This window comes from Octopus sinensis, linkage group LG12 (genome assembly GCF_006345805.1).
Source record: "Octopus sinensis linkage group LG12, ASM634580v1, whole genome shotgun sequence".
In the NCBI taxonomy this organism is placed as follows: domain Eukaryota; kingdom Metazoa; phylum Mollusca; class Cephalopoda; order Octopoda; family Octopodidae; genus Octopus; species Octopus sinensis.
In genome coordinates, this window is record NC_043008.1 from 56,723,480 (window position 1) to 56,749,096 (window position 25,617).

Genomic DNA, 25,617 nt, shown 5'->3' on the forward strand with positions numbered 1-25,617 from the left:
TAATCAGTAAGCAAGTGCTACCTTAGTCTGCTGGCTGTAAAACACCTCACACTTTCCATCATGCTCAGCAAAATAAACCTGAGATTTTTCATGATATATTAACAACAACAACAACAACAACAACAATGATGATGATGATGACAATGACTACGACGACGACAACAATAACAACAACAACAACAACAACAACAACAATAATAATAATGATAATGATAAGAAGAAGAAGAAGAAGAAGAGAAAAAGAAGAAGAGGAAGAAAAAGAAGAGGAAGAAGACGAAGAAGAAGAAGAAGAAGAAGAAGAAGAAGAAGAAGAAGAAGAAGAAGAAGAAGAAGAAGAAGAAGAAGAAGAAGAAGAAGAAGAATATTAGATCCTTTTTTTGACACTCGGACTATGAGCGAAAAGGAGGATGTTACAAACACGCACATTGGGTGTGATTACACAGAACGGACTGATTAAAACAAAAGTAAATATGGTATAGTCGCAGGCGTAGCCGTGTGAAAAGAAGCTTCTCTTCCAACCACATGTTACTAGGTTCAGTTCCACTGCGTGGCACATTGGGTATTGTTTTCTCCTATAGCCTCGGGCCAATCAGTACCATGTGAGTGGATTTGGTAGACAAAAACTTAAAGAAGCTTGTCGTATGTGTGTATGTGTGTGTTTTTCACCACTATCCTAATTTTTTCCAATCCTTTTACCTCTTAAACTGCATACAATGCATATTTGTATTGGTTACTTTTGTTAATACTGTTTATTTTTCTTTTATATTTTCTTTGATTCATTCATTAGACAGTATCCATGCTGGGAAACCGCCTTGAAGAATTTTTAGTTGAATAAAAAAAAATATTTATAAAACGGTGAAAATGAATGAGAATGAGAATGAGAATATTTTAATTGTTTTATTTATTAGATTGCCGTCATGCTGGAGCACTACTTTGTAGAGTTAGTCGTACGAATCGACCAGATGTTCAATCTGAGAGTTAATTTAGCGGGATTCTTTTGACGAAACGCTAGCTTTAGGGGGCGCAAAAAAAAACACCATCGGATTATGAACACTTAGACTGTCAAACAAAGAAATACAAACACAAAACAACACTCACCCACATATACATACTTGTATGTATGCATATATATATATGAGAATTAAACAAATGAATGTATCTAATTTTTTAAAAAAAACTGAATTTTAACTAGGAACGTAAACCCGGAATAAATGTCCCTAAACATTTTTTCCGGTGTATTACCAAATTTACAAGGTTGTAAAGACGGATTGTAAAAAGGTTGTAAAAACTCACCGTGCAATTGATGTAATACGAACGTAAATGAGCATCGCTATACTGGATGAAACATATTGTGAAGATGCTCCCCCCATTCTTACCAAACCGATATTTTATTGACTTCCACATATCTTATTTCTTGGTTAACTTCTTGGTTAACAAAATTATTTCAGAGTTTCCCCACGAATTTCTTTATGAACTAATGGTCGTATCTTTTAAAGACATTGCCTATGTTTTCTCTCCGGTCCTCTCTTTTGTTTTTTTGTTTGTTTTTTCTCTTTGATGATTGATTAGGTTTTGTTAGGTGTTTTTCATTTTTCTACAGGTGTTCTCCATATAACTTCTTTTACTCACAATTATTTGAGTCAACTAATTAAAATTTTATGTGTTACAGCAGCGTTAACGTCTTCATAAATTCATTCATCACAAACATCTCTCCAAGCTTTGCATATTCTAATTACCATAATTCACTAATTTTGGCATTGAACCGTGCAGAATTTTTATGCTACGTTCACTGAAGAATATTATAATCCCCTTCATCTATATGAAAATATATTGCGGTATGCATGGTGTGAAAATCAATATTCTTAAGACTTCAAGACATTTTAGGATGTTAAAGATATATTTTCATATTTTCTTTTAGTGAAGGAGCGTGGCCTATTGGTTAAAGAGTCAGTTTCAAGGTCAAAGGTTTGATTCTGAGACCGCTGGTTAATTGTGTCCTTGCGTAAGGCACTATATTTCAGGTCGCTCTAGTGTAATCCTAGACAGATTATGTTTGTTCCTTGTTTGTTTCTTCTCTAGCCATACCTGGCTCATAAGAGCCGGTTTCCCGGTTTCCTTGGCGTATAGGTTCTCCACCTAGACGGGACGCCGGTCCATCACAGGTGAGCTGCAAGATGGAAGAGGAAAGAGTGAGAGAAATTTGTGGCGAAAGAGTCAGCAGAAGTTCGCCATAATCTTCTGCCGGAGCCGCGTGGAGCTTAGGTGTTCCGCTCATAAACACACACATCTCCCGGTCTGAGATTCAAACGCGCAATCCCTCGACCGTGAGTCTGCTGCTCTAACCACTAGGACATGTGCCTCCATATGGCCTAGTAATAATAAATTATGGTCCTTTACGCAGAATGCATTGCTATTTATCTTTTCTCGCTATCACCACCTGCAGTAGAATGCGCAATAAACAAGATATAGTTGCCTCTAAAGTGTGAATCTATGTTATTGGACATACTTCATGTTAGTTTTATCTGACATATTCCTCGGTGCCGACTTATGGTATGTTGAAAGTGAGTATTAATTTTGGAGCTCTTCTTCTAGAATGATTGCTTTCACTGCAGCTAAGGAGTTCAATCTACCCTTGAAAAATTTTATTTAATCCATAGATGGGGGCCTCACATTCTAGGTTAAAATCGACCTGACAGTAATGGTGATTAAGGGCTGACTCCATGCCCCGAACAAGTCCTGAGCCTTACCACTAGATGCAGGTTAATATCGCCCCAAATACATAGAATTCAAGTTAAAATATTTTAATTATTATATTTATTAGACTGCCGTCATGCTGGAGGACCACTTTGTAGAGTTAGTCGTGCGAATCGACCAGAGTATTATGTTCAATCTGAGAGTTAATTTATCGGGAAGCTTTTGCCGAGACGCTAGCTTTAAGGGGCGCAAAAAAATACATCATCGGATTATGAACACGTAGACTATCAAACAAAGAAATACAAACACAAAACAACACTCACCCATATATACATACCTGTATATATATATATATATATATATACATGTGTATACGTCTGTATAAATGTGCGCATGCATATGTATGTAAGTATGTATATCTGTATGATTGAATGTATGCATGTATATGACGGGTATTAAATTCACAAGGCATTATTAGGCCCGGGGCGCCTCAACAGAAAGCAACTCGAAATCAAGTAGTTACGATCATTTAAAACAATCTTCACAATATCAACAAGAAACCACTGTCGCCCAAAAATATCATAATTGAGAGAAGCCTAAATTTTGAACATCGAAGAAAATATCGCACGAATGAATAAACTGATAAAATAAGAAAATGTTAAGTAGAAAATCAAAAGAATGGTTGAGAGAGCTAACAATGGCACTTGAATGAAGTATCAAAAGTACATAGCCGTATGATGAACTGGCGAAGGCATGGCTGTCTGGTTAAGAAGTACCGCATTGTGGCTAACTGGATTTCGGTTCAATAGTTTGACTACTATATATAAGTTATATGGAGGCGCAATGGCCCAGTGGTTAGGGCAGCGGACTCGCGGTCGTAGGATCGCGGTTTCGATTTCCAGACTGGGCGCTGTGAGTGTTTATTGAGCGGAAACACCTAAAGGGTGGTGGCGATTCCTGCTGTACTCTTTCGACACAACTTTCTCTCACTCTTTCTTCTGTTGGCCTGCTCGCCTAGACAGCGGAGTGGCGTCATTTGAAGGCTAAAACAATGCGAAGCGCATTGTGACCAGCGATGTGTAGCAACATCTGATAGCCTGGTCAGTCACGGTGATCACGATGATATAAGTTATAGGCTACAGTAAATGTCACTCGGTCAAGGCCAGTGAAGATTTACTCAGACCCATGTGGTTGAGAAGCAAGCTTCTTAAAATATAGTAGAAAATCAAAAGAATGGTTGAGAGAGCTAACCATTCGGAATGTTTATATATATATATATATATATATATATATGTATATATATAATTTAGAGAAAACCACTATTAAACAATTATATATATATATATATATATCAAAGAAAAGGAAAATGGAGATTTGGAAGTTAATAATTGTGTGTGTGTATATATATGTATATAAATATATATATATATATATAATATATATATATATATATATATATAATTATTTATTATTGATTGGGGCTATTTCTCTATGGTGGCAATGGTATATTTACAAAGATATCAGTCAAATGACAAGTAACATTGTAATGAGTACAAAACAATAAAATCATACAAGAAATCTATTAATATTGGCTTCGAATTTTAGCACAAAGCCAGTGATTTCGGAGTAGAGAGTAACTCGATTATCTCGACCCCAGTCATCGAATGGTACTTATTTTATCGCCCTTCCAAAGGATGAAATGTAAATTCGTTCTTGTCGCAAATTTGCACAAAGGACATGAAGCGAAGACGGGCGAAATGCCGCTAAATATTTTGCCCGACATGCTGACGATTCTGCCAGCTCAACTCAATGAGAAAGAAATACATTAATATCGAAATCAGAATAGTACGATTATTATTATATGTTCGTTGTGTTCAAGGCGGCGAGCTGGCAAGAATCCTTAGCGCGCCGGTTTAAATGCCCAGCGGCATTTTCGTCTGTCTGCAAGTTCAAACTTCAAATTCCGCCAAATTGAAATTTATTACCCTTGTGGGTAATAAAGAAATAGGTACTTATTTCGTCGATGCCAAGAGGATTGAAAGCAAAACCAATTGAAATCATCATCATCACCATCACCATCACCACCATCATCATCATCATCATCATCACCATCATCATCACTATCATCATCATCATGACCACCGCCCCCCCCACCATAATTACCATCATGACGTATCGTCCGCACCCAGTAGATTGAAAATCATGGATCGCCACTTCAGTCTTCCTTATTGTGTACTTATCCTATTTCGATGGTGGTGGTGGTGGTGCTAGTAATGGTTGCCTTAGCGGGTATAATCCCCCCAAATTGGAATAACCTCCTCCACCGCCCTGTGTTTCTATTGTTTATTCCTTTGTTTATTTATTTTATTTATTTGTCTCATTACTGGTACTATCAGTATCTCAGTCACAGCTTCTGGAAGATGTTATTCGTTTACTTTTTTTTCAAGTTGCAAACTTTTAAATCTGTTTTCTAAATATCCAATAATTGATACTATCCATCAAATTAATTCTTGCTTTTTCCACCTTCATTTACGCATTCTGTTAACAATTATCTGCTAAAACAATATTTTCATTAAGTGTCCAAAATATCTTAGTTTTCTATTATATATGATGTGGAATAGGATTTTGTGGGTATAGTGTTTCTTTAAGAAACACCAAATTTCTAAATCTCCCGTAGAGACATGTACGGTGGTGGGGCGATAGAATGGTTGTATACTGTCAATCTAACACGAACGTGACATGATGATGATGATAGTGATGATGATGGTGATGATGATGATGATGATGATGGTGGTGATGGTGATGGTGATGATGATGATGATTATGATGATGATGATGATGATGATGACCAAGAGGATGAGGAAGTGGAGAAAGAGGAGAATAATGATGGAAGATGGTCATGATTACGTTTATGAAGATGACGATGACGACGACAACGACAATGGTAATGATTATCTCCAAACCAAATGTCTATCACAAGGCAATGTTGTTTTCATTTTGCATTGAATCAATTCAAAATAAGCTATAAACATGAATTGATTGTTTTACGACTATCTACAAAGCTTGTTATACAAGAAATATCTCAATTGTGTATCTACACAAGGCATCGATTGATGAATGCACAGCATAATTCCTGACTACAGTCCATTTGCTTTTCTTTTGTTTTCAGTCAAATATATTGCATTACATAAAAACCAAAACATGGATGCATAAGCGTGTGCACATACATGTGCATACCAATCTATAGACATATACCTATTTCTTTATTACCCACAAGGGGCTAAACATATAGTGGACAAACAAGGACAGACATAGGTATTAAGTCGATTACATCGACCCCAGTGCGTAACTGGTACTTATTTAATCGACCCCGAAAGGATGAAAGGCAAAGTTGACCTCGGAGGAATTTGAACTCAGAACGCAACGTCAGACGAAATACGGCTACGCATTTCGCCCGGCGTGCTAACGGTTCTGCCAGTTCACCACCTTTATATTTATAGACATATACACTTACCTACCTATTTATCTATATACCTACCTACCTGTCTACCTACCTACCTGCATACATACATACATACATACATACATACATACATACATACATACATATTTCTTTATTGCCCACAAGAAGCTAAACATAGAGGGGACAGACAAGGATAGACAAACGGATTAAGTCGATTAGATCGACCCCAGTGCCTAACTGGTACTTTATTTATCGACCCCGAAAGGATGAAGGGCAAAGTCGACCTCGGCGGAATTTGAACTCAGAACGTAACGGCAAACGAAATACCTATTTCTTTACTACCCACAAGGAGCTAAACACAGAGAGGACAAAGAAGGACAGATAAACAGGTGAATTCGATTATATCGACCCCCAGAGCGTAACTGGTACTTATTTAATCGACCCCGAAAGGATGAAAGGCAAAGTCGACCTCGGCGGAATTTGAACTCAGAACGTAACGGCAAACGAAATACCTATTTCTTTATTACCCACAAGGAGCTAAACACAGAGAGGACAAACAAGGACAGACAAACGGGTGAAGTCGATTATATCGACCCCAGTGCGTAACTGGTAGTTATTTAATCGACCCCGAAAGGATGAAAGGCAAAGTCGACCTCGACGGAATTTGAACTCAGAACGTAATGGCAGACGAAATACCACTAAGCATTTTTCCCGGCGCGCTAACGTTTCTGCCAGCTCGCCGACATGCATACATGATGTCTGCAAACACGTGTTCGAGTATTGCCATCACCTGATCGAAACTCCCACACATGGGAAAGCTATGACCAGCCATTTTTATGATACATCGTACATTTTTTCAAGCTATGTCTGTGCATGATGATTTATTTATAGTGGGAAAAGGATTTTCACAAATCCATTCCCATTTTCGTAACATGGACAATATAAACTCGAAGGAAGTACTAGTCTACAGCATCGAATTTTGTCAGTGTCACAGGGTTCCTCTCAGAGTGTCCCTCTCCTAGAGAGATGTTGTGACAACAACAGTAGGACCTCCCATTTTCTGGACACTAACCCAGGTATTTCCACGTCTCCGCGAACACATACATGCATACATACACACGAGCTCTTCCGCCCTACGTCAGGTCTTAGTTTTCGTCCTGCAGGTCGTCCAACAATCACCTTCCTCACCAAGCAAACTTGATGGGGTTGCCAGTTTGTTCGACCATGCAACAGGTTTTACTGGTTACATGTTACCAATAGCACCAAAGAGCAATCTGACATACATACATACATACGTACGAACGTACGTACGTACGTACATACATGCGTTGGTATATTTATATGACCTGAATATAGCTGTTCGTCAAAAGATTTCACTAGAATAGATATCAAAACTAAAATAATAAGCATCGCAGTAGGTTTGATCAAACTGATCTCCTCACCGACTCCCCCCGGGCACAGTGAATGGACTGAACCACAAATACATATATCTATTTATTTTCATACCGGAAAAAAATTGAGTTTACATTATGTTTAAAATATAGAATTTAGGCAATAATTGGGAGAAACAAAACACCACCGACTAAACCCACACCATCGAATTATATCGAACAGCTCAATATATAATTCGAATTCAACGGTATTTTGTAATTATCTAACACATTGCTTTAAAAAAAATATGGTGTGTATTTGATTTACAACTAAACAGATTCTCTTAAATAATATAAATCTTTTGCATGAATTGATTTTCGTTTTATTTATTTCATCGATCGGTTAATGATTTTATATTTATCGTTGAAAATTCTATACAGGTTTGTATTGATTTTGAATAAAGTGAGCTATTGAGAAGTAGAGTTTTGTGTTTTTCTGTTGTGTTTTGTGTTGCGTTGTTTTGCGAAATATCGCAGCTGATATATATCCGTACGGTAATTAATATCCATAACCTAATTGAGTTTTTTAAAAATATTTATATTACATCGAGATGGTATGTATGTATGTGTGTCTGTGTTTATATATGTATTTATGTATGTATAAGTATATATATATATATATACATACATACATGCATACTTATGTACATATGTATACTTAAGTGTATATATATATATATATATATATATATATATGTGTGTGTGTGTGTGTGTGTGTGTGTGTGTGTGTGTGTGTGTTTATGTGCGTGTGTATACAGTTATATACATGCATACATATATATATATATATGCATATATACATACATATACCTATGTATATGTAAATATAGATATATATGCATGTGTGTATATATATATATATATATATATATATATATATATATATATATATATATATTTGTATGCATATATAAGCATATATATATATATATAGGGAGAGAGAGAGAGAGTGAAAGAGATTGAGAGAGATGTGTACATACATGCATACATACATATACGCATTTGAAATTACTTGAAAGTGATTTTTTTTCAGACCCTTGCCCAAACACTACTTGCGATGAGTTTCTGCTAGTCGTTGTAATAAAAGTACCTCTTCCTCTCCCTTTTTCTCCATTGAAACTTTATCTATCACTTTTTCACCATGGATGCATTATCTATCACGCCATCCGGCGGTTCGACATCCTTCTTTATTTTAGCATCTACACCGTTCCCCTCTTAGCCGAACTTGTTCTCATCCCCATACGAGCAGGATATCGTGTGTCTATGGCTACAAGAATTATCCCTATGTCAAATTATTCATCGAGTCAAAAATTCGCTCGCTTGTTCATTGATCTCACCACCTTATTCCTATACGGTCATGATATTGATGACTGTATCCGTGCAACCACTTTCTTCGTTGAAGAGATAAGTCCTAATTTCAAGTCTACTCTTTTCACCTAATTTCAAGTCTACTCTTTTCACCATTGCTTCTCCATCTGTGATTCTTCACTTAATTTTCTCCTCATTGTCATCTCACAATCATCACATCCCCAACTTTTCCTTTTCTCTTTTCTTCAAACCTATCGAATCCAATTCCTCTGCGACGTTTCCTTCTTCCATTCATACCAACCAAGCTATGCCCTTCTCCCAGTTCATCCGTGTTCGCTGCCTCCGTAGACGCAAGCATATGCTTGACACGCAAACTCACGGAACTGTTTGTCTATTCATTCGAAACGTATATCCATCTAGCCTTACCCAAGCTGCTTCCTCCCATGCCGGTGGCACTGACTTTTCTCGTTTCATGTATCACCCATCCGAAACTCAACCAACCTCTCTATGGCACCGTCATATTCCAATCTCATCCTGCAATTTCCCTTTCCTTAAATCTTCCAAGTGGTCGGTCATTCCTTTCACCCAGCCCGAAAACTACACATCATCGTCGTTAACAACAAAATCTTATCTACACCCCCATCCCTCGCGCAGCTCCTTTACGCCGTCCCATCCAGCTGGTACATCAGCCCTATTTTTAACAACATCACTACACTCGTCAATCAAAAACACTGTACCTTCCAAATTAGCAACGAATTTTACGTTCCTTCTGAAATTCGTTCTAGATTGTACTCCCAATTGTCCAAGGAGTACGCTGTAGGAATGTATATATACATGTCCTCCATTTCCCGCTGAAAACCATACCAGGGTTTTATTTTCATTTAACGCAGCATTATATATATATATATATATATATATATAATAAATATTAGGGAATAAATCCAAATTTACAGGGAAAAAATCAGATTTAGGATTAAATCGATTTTATAGTAAAATATTATAAAATATTATTAGAGACAAAACCACTATTTTGCAAAACAAACAAGGAAAGACTTAATCAATACATAATATTAAAATTTTATGTATTGATTAAGTCTTTCCTTGTTTGTTTTGCAAAATAGTGGTTTTGTCTCTAATAATATTTTATATATATATATATATATATGTATATATATATATATTTATATACATATAATTTTATGTTATTATATTTTTCCTGCATGTTTTATTGTAGAGAGTGCTCAATTTGAGCATTTGTTACGATTAATTTCAATAAAGTGTTTTTGAAATCAATAAGGGTGTATTCTTTTAAAAAAACAGGGTGGTGCGCAACCTCTGGGACACCCTGTATATATGAGTAATCTATGTGTGTCCGTGTGCATGTGTATGTGTGAGTGTCTGTGTATCACAAACGTATATATACACACATGTACACATACACATATGAGCTTAGGTTCATTTTAAAAAAGTTTTGCTTGTATGTAAGAAAGCTTTTTCTAATCTATCCTACAGAATTTATGACAGTAGATTGTGATATGAGGTAAATTTTGGTGTTATTCCTAGCAGGTCAAACAGATATGCATGCGGTTTTCTTCTTGAGCACGTTGTGTTCCTCAGAGCAGATGTAGTCGAAAGAGAATGGCGAATCACTTTCCCCATCGCGAAAATATCATTTTGTATCGTTCACTAAACCCATAAATGTGCGACGTGTGAAAAATATTGCTGTTATTTTCAGCTTGCTGAGCACTAAGAGAATGGTATTTGTTTACCAAACCTACCAAACCCTAACATGTCTGTTAGTAAAAGTGTTCGGTTTAAGAATATTTCGAAATAATTGCAGTACGTCTGTTGCTTTGTTTATTTAAGCAAATAAATATATATGTATATATATTTGAGACAAATCTAAAACATACAAAGGAAAAGTGTTAAAAGCCATAAAAACAAAACAAACTCGTTCTATTTGCAATTACTTCTTAATTTTTTATGGTTTTTTTCCAGCCATTAATCACTGTTTTTCTGTCAATTTGTTCTTTATTTTTCTGCACATTATGTAACTTTATTTCTTTGGTAAATTTTAGCAAACTAGACTCGGTTTAATCATGTGAAATATATTGCTAAAATTATTTTCTACTCTAGGTACAAGGCCTGAAATTTGGTGGGAGGACGCCAGCCTATTAGATCGACCCCAGTATGCAACTGGTACTTAATTTATCGACCCCGAAAGGATGAAAGACAAAGTCCACCTCGTCGGAATTTGAACTAAAACATAAAGACAAACGAAATACAGCAAGAATTTCGCCCAGCATGCTAACTTAAAATTTAAAGAATATATATATTCTTTTCTACTCTAGATATAAGACCTTAAATCGTTGGTAAGGGAACCAGTCGATTAGATCGTTCTCATTGCATAACTGGTACTTAATTGATCGACCCCGAAAGGATGAAGGGTAAAGTTGATCTTGGCGGAATTTGAACCCAGAACGTAAAGACAGACGAAACACCTATTTCTTTACTACCCACAAGGGGCTAAACACAGAGAGGACAAACAAGGACAGACAAAGGGATTAAGTTGATTACATCGACCCCAGTGCGTAACTGGTACTTAATTTATCGACCCAGGGAGGATGAAAGGCAAAGTCGACCTCGGCGGAATTTGAACTCAGAACATAGCGGAAGACGAAATACCTATTTCTTTACTACCCACAAGGGGCTAAACACAGAGAGGACAAACAAGGACATACAAAGGGATTAAGTCGATTATATCGACCCCAGTGCGGAACTAGTACTTATTTAATCGACCCCGAAAGGATGAAAGGCAAAGTTGACCTCGGCGGAATTTGAACTCAGAACGTAACGGCAGACGAAATACCGCTAATCATTTTGCCCGGCTTGCTAACGTTTCTGCCAGCTCGCCGCCTTAACTAAAACCCTTTCTATCAAACGAGGGAGTTTGATGTCATTACTCTCAGTTGCGGTTGCTGCTGTGATATTTGTTTTTGTATTGAAGTGCTTCTAAAATACATTCACAGTCTGTAATTTTTCAAGTCTTTTAGCAAGAAGCAGAAATGCTGAAGGCGTTTGAAGCCTCACATGTTTCAAGAGCTGGTCCTGAATTTTGATGAGGTAACTCAGGAACCTTTCGGATTATGCGAGGTCCACCTGTTTTGCGATTGATGTAGCTCAAAATAAGTAGTGTTAGAAAGAATTTATTTTTTATCCTTTACATTTTACTAGTTTCAGTCAATTGACTGCGCCCATGCTGGAGCACTGCTATGAAGAGTTTTATTCGAACAAATTGACACAATGTCTTAAATTATTTTAAGCATACATATTCTATCAGGACTCTTTTGCCGAACCGTTAATTTACGGAAACGTAAACACACCAACACCGGTTGTCAAAGGGTGAGGGGGAGACAAACACAGAAACAAAGGCACCCATATAGATATATACATACATATGTACACACACACAACATACAAACACATATAGAGGATGCTATAATACAAGACACCTGAGCAAGGTACCGCGCAGCGGGACTGAAACTGGAAACAAGTAGTTAGAAAGCAAACCTCTAACCACACAGCCATGCACCCCACCTATTGTATTAGGTGAAAATGCTAATTATAGAATAATCTAGATTGTAATTCATTAATATAACCTCTCTCTAAACTAATTTCATAGCTATTTACTACGTAAATAATTTTGCATGATTTTCTGCCTTTCTTTTCCTTTCCATAATCTTTTCCATATCCTTAAAAACGCTATGTCCTTCTCCTCAATCCTTCCTTTTACAAATGTTTCAAATAACAATGAAATTTGCTATTCAATGGCATCAAACTGCTACTTCCAAGTCTAAATAAAACTTATTTAAAGTATTGGAATCTTTAGTGCTCTCTCTATTTTATCTGTCGGTTGTATTCTGATCCAGTGATTATACACACACACACACACACACACACACACACATATATATATATATATGTACTTAGTGCGCGCAGGCACACACACCACATCCATCCATACACACAGACACAGAAATGCTCTTGTTTAAAATGTAATACAACTCTTATACACATTTCATCCTATTTGTATTCCATCACACATATGAAACATTTGTATAAAAATCAAGAAATCAACTTAAAAAGTAACACCAAAATGGATGTAACTGAAGACAATAACTATAAATAATCATAGATTTACATTGTACATTTACAATTATAACATATACTGGTTTCCATATGTATATATTACATATAAAGGGAATATATGCAATAAAACTGCAGAGGTTATGACATTTTTTCTTGAAATGTAGCATTTACAAATGTAGATGTTCTATATATATATATATATATATATTAAACTACAGCCAAATACTTGAGAAATAAAAAAAATTCATATTTCAACTGTAAAATATAAACTAAACATGATTTGAGTAGAAACTCTGTCAAGGGAAGTATTTCAGGACACAATCTTGAAGTTAAAAATTAAATTCTGGATTCTTTTGACTAGGCCAGAGGCCCTATTTTAGAGGAAGAAAGAAGTTCATGTCTTTCCCAAGGAGACATTAACAAAGAAGTGAATAGATTCAAGCAAGAATTCAAACTGGTTCACTGTTGTAGCTAGCCAGGAGCTACCTTGCTACAAAGCACCACTCATATCTTCAATAGAAATATTAATACATGCAAGAAAAGAAAAGATGGTTAGAGCTGATAGTTATAGAGAAAGAAATTCCATATAAAATAACTAAGATAGAAGGAAATTGTTGCTATATCTGACACCTGAGCACAGGTGAAGTAACCAGTTATAATAATGAAATATAATAAACACAAACTGACTAAATTGATATTATGTTGTGGGGAGAGGGGGTTCCTCCACTCTCAAAGGGTTGTTATATTATTAAACTGAGCTGTTATCTCTCTATTTCCCTCTCCCACCAAACACACAAAGTCATAAGATGTAATTTTTGGCAATTACAAAAACAAATAAAATAAAGAAATAAAAAGTCCGTTTTTTGACTATTTATTAAAATTTTATGTATTGATTAAGTCTTTCCTGTTTGTTTTGCAAAGTAGTGTTTGTCTCTAATAATATTTTAATATATATATATATATATATATATATGCATGCTTGTGTGTGTGTGTGTGTGTGTGTGTGTTTGTGTGTGTGTGTGTGTGTGTGTGTCTGTATCTGTGTGTGGACAGATGTCGATTTTTTTCCTCAGTCTTCCTCTGTCTCCTGTTTCTGAAGAAGAGCTTTGCTCGAAACGTTAAACACCATTTCTCTCCTCTGAGCGTCTTATTAATACTTCACATGTACCACGTCCTCGCGTTGTTGTTTTTGTCTTGTCTTCTTTTCCACGGACAAACACAAAGACCAACTCGCACACGCACACACACACACACACACATATATATAAATATCCGTCCAATACAATCTCGAATGTAATATGACCCACCATATTACTTCCCTAGCTAAATATCAGTTATGCATCTTGCCCTCTTATATCACATTATTAGTCGAGTGCATCCGTAGGTATTATACTTTTAAGCAGCCAGCGTAACATCGAAGCAAATTTTAAAATATAAATCACAAAAGTTAGAAGACCAGAATATATTTAAAAAATGACATGTTTCCTGCTCTTCTGAATAACTTTTGCTTAAAATCTATTCAACAATGATTGAAGCACAAATTAAAAACAAAACAAAAATCATTGTTCATCAAATGTGTTTATAAGATAAAAAAAAAAAAACATGACGTCCAATTCATCATTTCATTCTACAAATATCTTCTGCTTTTCTTCTTGGCTTAGCTTTTCATCAATGTCTATTCTTGCCTATTCATCATTTTCTTCCCTTGTGTCTCTAGTTAAATCCTGATCAATTCACAGCAGTTTCTCTTCCGTTCTATACAATTTATTACCAGTACCAGTGTTTAAAAAGAACATATGTTCAAATAAAGCATTCTAGTCTACGTTGCTCTACGTGCTAATAACACTCCCCGATGAGCTTTATAGAATATCTAGGGCTGTTGCTTTTGTTTCATCGGATGGTATTCATAATGCCTAATACTTTGTAACGACATGAAACGGCTGAAAAATATGTAATAACCTACAGCGGGGGTTTAGCTTGATGATTTTTCATATCTTCTCTGTATTTAATTGATTAGGAGTTGAAGCTTTAAACTGGCCTCACATCGGTGCCTTAACTTTTCTCTAGAAAACCACCCTGTCACGATTTAGCCAACCTATAGGGTTTTACTATATAATAATCTTAGAAAGAAAATTTCAGAATTTGCTAATCAGATCTCTATAAGAGATGAAAGCAGTAACTCTACTGAAAAGTAACGTTTGTTGCTACTTCAACATGGCTGTTCTGTAGGAACCGACGTTACTAGCATTTCAACCCTCCTGGGGGTTAAAGTAGTAGTTACGTCGGTTCCTATGGAGCAGCCATGTTGAAGTGGCGGTAAACATAATTTTAGAATAGTCTTTCTTTCAAAAATTAAACGTGGGATTTGTGACTATAAAACTGCAGAATCTGAAGGGTTTTTTGTACCTGTTGTACCCTATTGCTCAAACTTCAGCACTTTGCCTCTTTAGTTACGTTACAAATTTAAGAAATGGTCAGCTCTTACCATGTAAATTGGAAGGAAGCTGCTATGAAACATTTGGTTTCTTAAAGTAGGGCTCAAAGACTTCGTATATTATATCCCTGAAATCAACGATTTGAAATTTGAAAAACTAATTCCAAATTTCTCATTTTACGGTATATATTTTGCTTGTAATTTGGATAAAATTTTTATATAATATACGAGCTCGTATCTATCTTCTCTCTGGTCTCTGCGTATATTTTATGTTTATATCCTTATATTCTAAGTAAATTATATTCCATATTAGCTTATGGGCCTAAAATCTATTTCTTTTTTTATATCTAATACAATCCATTATATATTTTTTTATATCTAATACAATCCATTATATATTTTTTAAATAATATTTTTATTCGCTTTCTTCTTATAATTTTAATTATTAATTATTCTTAATCTATATATCTAATTTCTAAATTTATCCTAATGCTATAACATTATAACTATGTTGAATTATAATAGTTCTCTCTGAATTATAATAGTATTGTGGATCTGATTACCACCCCTATTTTATTTTATTTTAAAATTATATTCCATTATTTTGGAAAATCTCTAATACGGTAATGAATATAAGTATATTCAGCTTCCTCTATCTCCGTCTCATTATCATACCCCCCCCCCTATTACTCACTCCCTTATTACTACCCATTTGCGAAGATTAAGCCGACATACAATCCCATCACTTTTGATAATTTCGTAGGCTGACCCGACATAAATTGCTTCTCTCACCTCTGACCATTAATGACATAGTCATTAAGATAAAAATCCAAACGATCGGAGCCGATCCTTCCTGTATTGTTAGTTTAGATAACTGGCTCACTTGTGTCGATTACCTCCTCTCACTACTGAGAAACTCTAATAACCCCTAAATTTGTTCCTAATAACCCCTAATTTGTTCTGACCAAATATACACTATTCTGATAAGGTCATTCTGCCAACCGAATTGTAGAAGGATCAATGTAAGTAGTTTTACTGCGTGAATTTAACTCTGTTGAATAAGTCGAACTGGCCTTTATGTTTGAAGATCAGGAATTCATCTGACGAAAACGGTTTCTTTACAATAATGTTTTCATTAATCAATTAAAGGATTCGTTGGAAACGGCCGTAATGATTTTAAACCTGTACCCCTTTGTTATTCATATTATATATATATATATATATATATATATATATATATATCAATAATACGGTGATTGTTTCTTATCAGGAACAAAATGTTTAATAGGACTGCTAAAGTATTAACATTTAACCGTGATGAACTGTATTCACACTTTTTTTCTCGCACTTTCTTATATGCTTGTACAGATGAATTATATTCCATCTTCCGTGATGTTTAAATGTATATTCTATGATTAAATGTTCGAGTTATGAAATGTTATGTGGATGACTTTGCATTTGCTTGTTCTATAACCTTAGTTTGATTTATATATGTATGTATGTATGTATGTATGTATGTATGTATGTATGTATGTATGTATGTATGTACGTATGTATGTACGTATGTATGTATATATATACAGAGACAGAGACAGAGAGATGAAAATAAACAGACATAGCATGATATATCTGACAGACACCTACGCACACAAACGCATACATACATACACGCATATGCCTATATGTTATGTTTCGTCTCTGTTTTATATTCATGAACTGACACTACGTAATATATTATAGAACAAATTATTTGGTTAACAGTATTCGTAGAAATGACAACAGTTTTTTTTCTCTGGGTTAGTTACGAACATTTGTATTCAAATCTTGTTTACTAAGATGTTGTATTTTATCTTTCTACATATATTCATGTACAAATCACGATACTAGACTCTTTATAAGCGAACATACCATTCCCCACCATATGTGTCGAATTATGCTTAAAGTATAAACAAATATATTAGACCAAAGTGTTGTGGTGCCTGATTCAGGTGATTTATTTAAATACAATATACCACCGATGTTTTATTGAATCAGCCCCAGCATAAAGCGTAACGGAAAGGAATCAGACTTTAATATAGTGCACCAGAAGGTAATGAGACGCCGAAGATTGAAAATAAAATAGAATTCTCGTTATTTTCATAATAATTATTGAGATGTAAGTTTTGCTTGTATCTAATGTTTAATACGTTTTGTTTGCTTTACAAAGAAAAGATGAACTTATATTGGTGTTCATCTATAAATAAGAAAACCGCCTTCGTTTGGTTGCTTGAGGTAATCTACTGGAAAATAGTAACGCTAGGTCTCACTCAAATTCCATCTCGGTGTCTTACAATAGGGCATTTTTGATGCTGGTTTCGAGATCGTGTCGAAATCGTTATGATTCTTTGTTGATAAGTGATGAAGAGTGAGCGTGTCTACGTACTTCCGGTGTTTTCCCTAATTTGCGAATGTTTCTTCGTCGTCCTATATTTTCTAGTATTAATCTTTTCTTCTATAGTTACAAGGCCTGAAATTTGAGAGGCGGGGACAATCGATTTTATTGAATACAGTACACAGCTGGTATTTATGTTATCGATCCAGATATAATGAAAGGCAAAAATCTATCTTGGTGGCTTTACAAACAATAGATGAAATTATATTGGCGTTGTTCTATATTCAAGAAAACCGCCTCTGCTCGCTTGCTTGATGTAGTTTGCTGGAAATTGCACTACTAGATCTCACTCAAATTCCATCTTGGAACGTAAAGACGGGTGAAATGTTGCTAAGCATTTTCCTCGGTGAGCTAACGGTTCTGCCACATCGTCACCTTTTTTTCTTTTTGTACAACTAATAATAAATAATTGGCTTGTTAGAGCTAAACCGCGTTGGCAGAACCATAACTCTGTTGGGTTTATCTTTATATATAAAAGTCAAGTTGTGTGTCTGTCTCCTACGATTTAGATTCCTAACTACTCCCACATTTTGCGGTGCAGTTTAACCAAAATCTTATAGTCGTGATTCATATCGAGCCCTTCTGGGTATTAGCGCACGTCTACGATGAGTCTACGATTTAAAAACAAAATTACCATCTTTTATTTCTATTTTAATGCATTTTCTAATGCATATAAGGGAAGTAACTCTCTAAAAATGTCTACGATGAGTCAACGATTTTTAAATAAATTTACCATCATTTTTTTTCCATTATTAATGCATTTTTTGGCTATTTTTTGGCTATAACTCTCTAAAAATGCTTATATAGTTATTTCCCTTACAAACCCGAGGAACGCCGGGCGATACTGCTGGTTGAAGATAAACTAAAAACAAGAATTACATCGACACCACGGACAGCAACGATAATAACATCAAAACAATGAGAACGAATACAATTTGTTATTTACCTTGAAAGCATAACCAAAGGCCATTGCAGCATCGCTGACAAATTGTAGCTGGGCTTCAAGATGGAAGTCATCAGGATCAATCACTTCGTTTCCAGTACATGTTTCGTTATAGATTTCATTAAATGGCGTCCAACTGCTGTTAGGATATTTACACTGGAAATGTTGTTCCCAATATTCAATAAACCAAGGATTCCGTGTATTTGTCTTCGGTGAAAGAGACAGGAAATATTTTTTGAAACCTTTCACATCGTATGCCAGTGGCTGAACGGTGATAGCTCCTTCCACCTAATCAGGGAAATAGAAAATGAATATTGAATACAGGTGTGTCGGAAATTACGCGTTAATTCAACAAAATACGTTGGTGGAAACCAGGCACCCGTGTGTGTATGCTTGTGTGCGTGTGTGCGTGTGTGTGTGTGAGAGAGTGTGTGTTTGCATCTGTGCCAGTGTGCGTAAATGTGTGTGCGTTTGAGAGAGAGAGAGCGTGTGTGTGTATCAGTGCCAGTGTGCGTAAGTGTGTGTGTGAGAGAGAGAGTAAGTGTGTGTGTGTATCAGTGCCAGTGTGCGTAAGTGTGTGTGAGAGAGAGAGTAAGTGTGTGTGTGTATCAGTGCCAGTGTGCGTAAGTGTGCGTTTGAGAGAGAGAGAGCGTGTGTGTGTATCAGTGCCAGTGTGCGTAAGTGTGTGTGTGAGAGAGAGAGTAAGTGTGTGTGTGTATCAGTGCCAGTGTGCGTAAGTGTGCGTTTGAGAGAGAGAGAGCGTGTGTGTGTATCAGTGCCAGTGTGCGTAAGTGTGTGTGTGAGAGAGAGTAAGTGTGTGTGTATCAGTGCCAGTGTGCGTAAGTGTATGTGAGAGAGAGAGAGAGCGTGTGTGTGTATCAGTGCCAGTGTGCGTAAGTGTGTGTGTGAGAGAGAGAGTAAGTGTGTGTGTGTATCAGTGCCAGTGTGCGTAAGTGTGCGTTTGAGAGAGAGAGAGCGTGTGTGTGTATCAGTGCCAGTGTGCGTAAGTGTGTGTGTGAGAGAGAGTAAGTGTGTGTGTATCAGTGCCAGTGTGCGTGATTGTGTGTGTGTACGTGAACATGTGTGTTCATGAGTATGTGCGTAACTGTTATTGTGGTTACTCGAGTTTCATGTCACACTGAGCATTAGGAAACCTCAGAATATGGAACCCGAGTCATAATGGAAATATTCAGTTTAAACAATAACTACTGCAACATAATATATATTGATTGACTCTTCCGTCTTCATTAGACACAGATCCTGCCTGTCTATCTCTTTCTCTCTGTATATGAATATATATTTGTATGTATGCATATGTATATGTATATATATATATATATATATATATTATATATATATATATTATATATATATATATCTATATATATATATACATATATATATAATATGCATATATACGTATATATATTGTATATGTATATATACTGTATATATATATATATATGCATATATACGTATATATATTGTATATGTATATATACTGTATATATATATATATATGTATGTATATATATATTCTGTATATATAGATATATATATACATATACATTTTTATGTGTATACACGTATATATATAATATATATATATATATATATATATATATATATATAAATATATATATATATGTATGTATGTATGTATGTATGTAGTGTATGTATGTATGTATGTATGTATGCACACACATGTTTAGTGCTTAGCCATATATCTGTACTGATCCAGTTACAGTTTCTCAGCATGTCTCTTTCTTTCCTTCAAAACCCTAGCAACCCAATTTGTTGCTTACGCATTTGTAAGTATTCTTTATGTGCACCGAAAATTATTTTCACAAATACCAATTTATAATCAGGGTAGAGGATCTTCATGTTTCGAAACAGTTTTTTCCCTAATTTTCGAAGAGATATTTTCATCCCCATTGCAGTAAACCCTTCCGATTGTACATGACGTTCCCGTCCCCAATAACTACGTCAGTTATATTAGGTTAGACGCGAGAGAAAATAATATTTCTTCAAAATACCTTGTATTGAAATGTCTGCATGTATTCTTATATGATAGATGTTGCTTATGTTTAACACAGTGTAGAGTTTCCACAGCCTGCTTTTGCAAGTTTATATCGCAGTTGAAAGTATACTACTAGATGGCATATATGGACATCTGCTATTTACATTTGTCTTGTTCACCACAAAATAGTTGCTTAATCGGCATTTGTGTTTGCACCTGGAGATTTCTATTGCTGCGTTTGTTCGTGAGATATTTCGCAGCCATCTCCTGTTCTGGAAGCGCAACAGCGCTGCCTTGAAGATTTGATGTGGCGTAGCGCACCAACTCTAAAAGAGAGACTAAACGTCGTGTTAAAATTTGTTATTCTTTCCCAGTTTACAGGAAATATGCCCAAAATATCCTTTCAGGAAAAAATGCAGTTTTTCAGTTCCATGCCTTTGCTGAGATATGAGCTCGGCAATGCAGGGTTCGTACGTGAAGTCAATACAAAATGAATGATTTTGAGGAAGTTCAATGCCGAGCTGCAAACTATTGTTCTCTTCATGTTTGAGAATTTGGTAGATCTATTCATATTTCATACTGCAGTTTATCAAGTTTTGTTTGATCCATATCATATAACATTCCAAGGCTAACGTTACTGAATCTAATTTTCTTCTATTCTGGGATGGACTACAGCAGTATCATTGTTTCTGTGCACTTTTGAAACTGATATACGTTCACTTGTATATATAAGCCGTAATGTTTCATGAAACAATCCGACTCGTAAATTATGTCCCTAACACCTAACTAATAAATATTTATTAGTTAAGAATTTCACTTCGGATCAGCAGTACCGATACGGATTACTCTCTACAGTATAATGATATCACAAGACCATGAAACCAAATAAGCAATATGGATATCCAAAGTAATTACTCTACGCATTCAGGCGTTCGTTGTGCTTCATACGATGTTGCTAAAACAGAAATGTTCCAGGAATGTTTCAAATGTATTCATATTCTTCATATATTCATATTATCTGTTATGTCACATTTGGAGGCGCAATGGCCCAGTGGTTAGGGCAGCGGACTCGCGGTCATAGGATCGCGGTTTCGATTCCCAGACCGGGCGTTGTGAGTGTTTATTGAGCGAAAACACTTAAAAGCTCCACGAGGCTCCAGCAGGGGATGGTGGTGATCCCTGCTGTACTCGTTCACCACAACTTTCTCTCACTCTTACTTCCTGTTTCTGTTGTACTTGTATTTCAAGGGGCCGGCCTTGTCACTCTCTGTGTCACGCTGAATAGCCCCGAGAACTACGTTAAGGGTGCACGTGTCTGTGGAGTGCTCAGCCACTTACACGTTAATTTCACGAGCAGGCTGTTCCGTTGATTCGGATCAACCGGAACTCTCATCGTCGTAACCGACGGAGTGCTTCCACTATGTCACATTATCGCTGTCTATCATATACTTCTCAATCCCATTTGGAATTTGTTTCACATGTTGTCATTCGAAATAAAATACTACAAAATTAAATAAATTTTTGTCTAAGCGATGGATTCTCTTTCTTCAATTTTCCGGTTTCTTTTTAGTTAAAAACATACTTCAGATCCCTTGATGACTGAGCAACACACAATAAGGCTCTTTCGTCTTCAATTTTCTATATACTTTTGTTCTAGTTCAGCCATGTCGAATATTTACTTTACCTAGTTTTTAAAACGACGGAAAGGGTGTTATTGTCTTTTCCCACTGCTTAATTCACTAAATAGTGGTTGACAAGGAAATCTCCTCATTCTAACCAATCTTCATAGCTAGTATATCATCATGTTTGATTCTATTCTTCGAAGCTTCTCTTCATTAACCAGTACACTGTTTAGATGGATTCTTGCAAATATGCTCCTTTCAATGGACAGTAATAATATTCCACGATAATTCCCACATGAGTTTCATTCATCTTTCTTAAAACCGATCATAAAATTTACATTTTAAATTCTTTTTGAATTCGGAGATCTTCCCATAATCTTAGCATCAGAGTTTTGAGAGACACCATCTCCCTGCACATGTTTCAGTATTTCAATAGGGTTATTGTCTGGTGCTCAAGATTTTCCTGTTTTCATTTTGCTCATAGTATTTTCAAACTCTTGAAATGATGGCTGTACATTCTTCCATGGCTAGAGATTTCTAAAGAAATCATGAAATCACTCGCTACTTTCGAATCCCGATACAGTAGTCATGAAAAATGTTCCTTCGAAACTATCGTGCAAATCCATGAAATAGCTAGAGTTGTCTGTAACTAGAAAATTACTCGCTAATGCTCGTTTGTCAGCCAAATAATGTTTCCGTTCCACCCAAAAATTTCTATGACCACGGACATGTGCATGGTTCTGAAAGTATGAACATGCACATACACGCTCACACACATACACATACATATATATTCTTTTATTTGTTTCAGTCATTTGACTGCGGACATGTTGGAACACCGCCTTTAGCCCAACAAATCGACGCCAAGACTTATTTTTTGTAAGGCTCGTACTTATCATATCGGTTCCTTTTGCTGAATCGCTAAGTTACGGGGACGTAAGCACACCAGCATTGGTTGTCAAGCGATGGTGGGGGGACAAACACAGATACACAAACATGGCCCGAGATTTTATAGAAGAGACTGGCCCAAAGTTCCACGCAGTGGCACCAAACCCGAAACCATGTGGCTAGTAAGCAAGCTACTTACCTCACAACCATTTTTGCACCTATATATGTATGTATGTATGTATGTATATATATATATATATATATATGTGTGTGTGTGTGTGTGTGTGTGTCTGTGTGTGTGTGTGTATGTATGTATATATATATATATATATATATGTAGATATATATATGTATATATATATATAATAAAAAAAGAGTGAAAACACTACACACGGCTCGTGTTATAAGGTTAAAGAATATATTTAAGTCGTTGTTAGAAAAATGTTATAAAATTTTGTGTATAGTAACATAGTTTTTGGAGAAATAACCGGTTTCGTAATTTCTTTTCAAAGTTCTCAAATTTCTTTACCTACATCGTGTCATGTCTTCGCTAGGTAGATAGATGGAAAGGCAGATATATAGATAGATAGATACATACATACATACATACATACATACATACATACATACATACGTACATACTAACACACACATACATACATACATACATACATACATACATTCATACATACATACATACATACATACATACATGCATACATGCATACATACATACATACATACTAACACACATACATACATACATACATACATACATTCATACATGCATACATACATACATACATACATACATACATACATACATACATACATACATACATACATACATATATTATTCTCGATATCGGTAATAAGGTCTGGTTTGAAACAGTTTTACTATGTTTGATCTCTGTTGATAAAGAGATGATGGTGAAAGGTTCTGCATATTCCTAGCCTGAATAATTGAGCGGAATACACACCACTGCTCGTATTAGCCTATTACCACCTTTGCTTTTAGGCTATCGATTTAAATTCGATTAAAGAATTATTATTGAGCCCTCAGGTGTTAAGCACGTCTTATTACCGCTCGTTATTAAATTAGGCGCACGCAAACACACCTTACACATAGGTACACGCACACACGAACACACATATAACACACACGTACACACAGACGCACATTTGCACGCACGCAAATATAATATATATATATATATATATATATATATATATTATATATAATACTATATTATCTATATATATATATATATATATATTATATATATATATTATATATATATACATATATATATATGTATATTAATGTAGTATGTATATAGTATGTAGTAGTTATCTATCTATCTATCTATGTATCTATGTATCTATTTATGTATGTATGTATGTATGTATGTATGTATGTATGTATGTATGTATGTATGTATGTATGCATGTATGAATGCATGTATGTATGTATGTGCGCACAAACAGCATTTACTATAGAAAGAAATATATTTACCTGTCTCTCTTTGTTCTCGTAGACTACAGCTCTGCCTCCCCATCCATCACTTCCAATCCAGGAAAACATCCCCGTGGCATTTCTTCTCGCCACAGCCAGCATCAGTTCTCCAACTTCTTGATCGGATGCGAATATAATTACACCTGAAAAAGAATACAAATGGAAGTAAATAAATGTTCACTTTTGATGTACTTTTTCTTACATTTTTCTTGTTTAGCACCTGTACCAGATCTATCATCAAAACGTTCCCCATATGGCCATCTCATCTTATATTTAGACAATGTATAGAAGTTAGTATTTTCCAGTATGTCTCAACTTCTTGAAAATGGTTGGATGTTAAGTTCGTTATAAGGCAGGATATACTGACATAACTATTTTTCGTGGTGTATAGTTGGTACTGGTGGCGCAATGGCCCGGTGGTTAGGGCAGCGGACTCGCGGTCGTAGCATCGCGGTTCGATTCCCAGACCGGGCATTGTGAGTGTTTATGGAGCAAAAACACCTAAAGCTTCACGAGGCTCCGGTAGGGGGTGGTGGTGAACCCTGCTGTACTCTCTCCCCACAACTTTCTCTCACTCTTTCTTCCTGTTTCTGTTGTACCTGTTTTTCAAGGGGCCAGCCTCGTCACATTCTGTGTCACGCTGAATCTCCCCGAGAACTACGTTAAGGGTACACGTGTCTGTGGAGAGTTCTGCCACTTGCACGTTAAGCTGCGATGTC

The 25,617-nt window shown here is 35.7% G+C and overlaps 1 protein-coding gene across 1 annotated transcript in view; it reads right to left on the reverse strand.

Annotated features, from left to right (window-relative positions):
- The window catches only part of LOC115217925 (metabotropic glutamate receptor 4-like), a 133,846-nt gene that overhangs the window by 55,348 nt on the left and 52,881 nt on the right, over nt 1-25,617 (reverse strand). Inside the window, exons 2-3 of the mRNA XM_036508016.1 lie at nt 24,899-25,041; nt 18,856-19,140 (exon numbers count right to left, since the gene is read on the reverse strand). Coding sequence (XP_036363909.1) covers nt 18,856-19,140; nt 24,899-25,000 — 387 coding nt within the window. The 5' untranslated portion in view covers nt 25,001-25,041. The remainder of the gene's footprint in view (nt 1-18,855; nt 19,141-24,898; nt 25,042-25,617) is intronic.